The 2,951-nt window shown below is 68.5% G+C and overlaps 1 protein-coding gene across 1 annotated transcript; it reads right to left on the bottom strand.

Annotated features, from left to right (window-relative positions):
• Positions 1–225: 225 nt before the first annotated feature.
• On the bottom strand, positions 226–1,603 carry PERCC1 (proline and glutamate rich with coiled coil 1). Its single transcript, XM_028111444.2, has 2 exons — positions 1,548–1,603; positions 226–988 (listed from the first exon to the last, which is right to left on the bottom strand). The coding sequence occupies exon 2, from the start codon at positions 976–978 to the stop codon at positions 226–228; it is 753 nt and encodes a 250-aa protein (XP_027967245.1). The 5' UTR covers positions 979–988; positions 1,548–1,603.
• Between the last annotated feature and the right edge of the window lie 1,348 nt (positions 1,604–2,951).

Genomic DNA, 2,951 nt, shown 5'->3' with positions numbered 1-2,951 from the left:
GGCTGGCAGCTCCTGCCCATTCCCTGCCCAGGTGGCCTCTGGCAGTGGTGGCAGCTCCGGGCCGTAGGAGGAGCCTGGCCTGTCCTCCCGGGCCTGGGAAGTCCCTCCCTGAGCTGGCTGGTTGGACGGCCCCTGGGCTCTGACAGAGAGAACGTGACAGGTCCCCCTCCTTAAGGAAAGGCGAAGCTGCCGCCCCGCTCGCCCCCACGGACCCTGGCCCACTGGCTAGGCCTCGGCCAGCTGTACCCCGTCCAGGGCCTGGCCACCCCCCACAGGCAGCTCAGGGCCAGTCTCCGCTGACCAGCTGGCCAGCAGGTCGCTGAAGTCGGGCGTGCCAGGGCGGAGCAGGCCCAGGGGGCCGGGGGCCGGTTCCTCCCAGAAGGAGAGAGGCAGCTTCCTCTGGGTCATGGGGACGATGTGGCCGTACTTTCGCTCCAGCCTGAGCCGCCTGCCGGCCAGGGCCCCAGACCCTGAGTACTGCCGCAGCCCGTAGTCGAAGAGCTCGGCCAGGGGCCCCAGCCCGCGGGCCTGCCCCTCGGGACCCCTGGGAGAGAGGACTCCAGGCTCCGCAGCCTGGTCGCCGTCTGGGGGCCCGCCCGGGGCCAGTCGCGCCAGGTCAGTGCATGGGACGTCCCGGGGTGCGCTGTCGTCCGCGTAGATGTCGCAGGCGTCGGGGTCCTGCCCCCTCTCCTTGCGGCCAAAGTACCGCTGGATGTCGCCACTGATGAGCTCGGAGAACCGCAGCAGCTGCAGGGGTGTCTCGGGGCTGCTGGGACCCGGGGGGCCTGCTTCTGGGGCCCAACCCGAGGCTTGGGGGGCTGGGCTGCAGCCGCCTGGCCCCTCCGGCTCCTCCTCGTCTTCCTCGTCCTCCTCGTCCTCAGAGGTCTCCTGGGGCTCCGGGTCTGAGGGCAGGAAGGGCCGGCGGGTGGGCAGGGGCAGCCGGAAGTCACAGAGAGGCCGGATCACGCCCGTGGCCATCTCCTTGGGCCTGCGTTTCTGCGGCAGCAGGTGCGACTGGGGAGGGAGGTGGAGAGCGGACAGGTCAGGACAGGTCAGCCCGCAGGGCCCAAGGCCTGCCCAGCCACACTTGTGCTTGGAGCAGGTGTCGCGTTCGGGAGCCGGGGAGGTGTGGAGAGAGACTAGGGCCGTGGGCGCTGGGGGCCGGGGTGCAGAGACGGTTCTTGATCAACAGGCCCACCTGCTGAGGGGGCATCTGCCCAGGTGCCGGCAGGCGGGGGCCCCTGGGAGCTGGGCCTGGCTGTCTGGATCAGTGCGCTAGGTCCAGGTCCCAGAGTCCCTGAGGCTTCGGGGGTCTTGCAGGCTTAGGGCAGCACCCAGAGCCGGGTGCTGGTTCCCCCGCGCTGTCTGATGACAGGGATACAGTGCAGGCCCCAGGCTTTCATCTGCTCCCTGGCCCCTGGGGTTTGGAGGGGTCGGCAGGTCAGCAGGAAGCAGGGAAAGTGTGTGGGTCTGGGGCTCAGGGCAGGGTGGGTGGAGTGGGATTTGGGGAGGTGACAGAGACCCGGTGGCCTGAAGCCAAATGGGGCTGACTCTGAGCTTTGGGAGTGCTCTGGCCCCTGGGGACGAGTGCGGGGGGCGCGGCTTGCAGCGGGGAGGGCCCTTTTGCCTCCCTGCAGGAAGGGAAGAAAGGGAGGGTGGTGTGGACAGAGGGAGAGGGGGCTCCCAGCTTGTCAGAACCCCCACCCCAGGGAGGCTCACTTGGGCGGGGCCGCCCTCCTGCCTGCCGTCTGCCGTCCATGCTGTCCCCTGGCTCTCGCTCACCCCGCTGGGCCCCTCGTCCCTGCCAGGGGTCCCATGGCCCCAACAGTGGGCTGTGGGGAAGCCAACGTGGGCGCCCCCTTCCCCAGCCACGCCCCTTGTCCTACCGCTGGGTGGGTGGTCCGCACGGCCCACCTGGCCAGAGGGCCCACGGCCTTCCGGGGAAGGGGGAGGAGGCCGGTCCCCGCCACCAGCTCCAGCACCCTCCCCGCCCGCCACCTAGCCCGGCTCCTACCTGCCGAGGCCTGCAGCTCCTGTGGGGCAGGCCCACCTCCACCTGGGCTCAAGCATTTATAGCTGGGCTCTGCGGCCAGCGGGCTGGCAAATATTTGGTGACTGCATTGTCATCGCAGACTGGGCAAATAGAGCCCGTTTGCTTTAGCGCCCAGCAACCAGGGCCCCGCGGGGGGAGCCTCAACCTGCCCGGGGACCGTGGAGTGTTTGCTGCAGGCCCAGCTGGCTCACACCCGGGGCCGAGGACCCTTATCTCTGCCACTGATTGGGACCCGGACCAAGCCTTGTCAAATAAGCGGAAAATTAAATTTCATGCTATTTTGACTTCTGGAGTAGCCTTCTCTAGAGGACATCCTGCTTCTGCGGTTCTCTGGGTAAACGGTGTTCCAGGCCGGCAGTAGGAGCTGGGCAGGCCAGGGACCGGAGGCTGTGGGGACCACTGGCCAGGGCCCGGGTGGTGGCCTCTCATATGCAGGGGGCCGCCTCCAACTGCCGGGCCCTCCTGGGCGCTGTGACCAGTCTCAACCCTGCCAGGAGTGGCTGCAGGACTCCCAGCCCCTCCAGCCAGCTCCTGCTACCCCAGAGCTGCAGATGTGTTTACAACAAACCCAACTCAGCCCCTGCTGCCCCCGACACAGGGCCTCACCCCCAGGGCCCAAGCTGGTCCTGCGCCGCTGCACCCCGCACCGCGGAGCCCACCTAGGGGCATCCCCCATGAGCCTCCCTGCAGGGTTATAGCTGACACCAACCGCAGGACCCCGGGGGGCTGCTGCCTGGAGCTGCCTGAGTGTCCTGGGGCCACGGTAGCCAGTCACCCAAATTGGGGGGCTAGGAGCAGCAAAGGGGTGTCATCCAGGTGGGAACCCACGCTTCCCTCCCAGCGTCCACTGTGGGGACGCTCCTTGGCTGCAACCGTATCACCGTAACCTCTGTGTCCA

Source organism: Eumetopias jubatus, unplaced genomic scaffold (genome assembly GCF_037043125.1).
Source record: "Eumetopias jubatus isolate StellerSeaLion01/CBP00866 unplaced genomic scaffold, mEumJub1_p1.0 scaffold_12, whole genome shotgun sequence".
NCBI classification, from domain to species: domain Eukaryota; kingdom Metazoa; phylum Chordata; class Mammalia; order Carnivora; family Otariidae; genus Eumetopias; species Eumetopias jubatus.
This window is presented reverse-complemented; position numbering and strand designations above follow the sequence as displayed.

Excerpts from the sequence above, each read along its gene's own strand:
- PERCC1 (XM_028111444.2), bottom strand. The coding sequence starts at position 978 with ATGGCCACGGGCGTGATCCGGCCTCTCTGTGACTTCCGGCTGCCCCTG.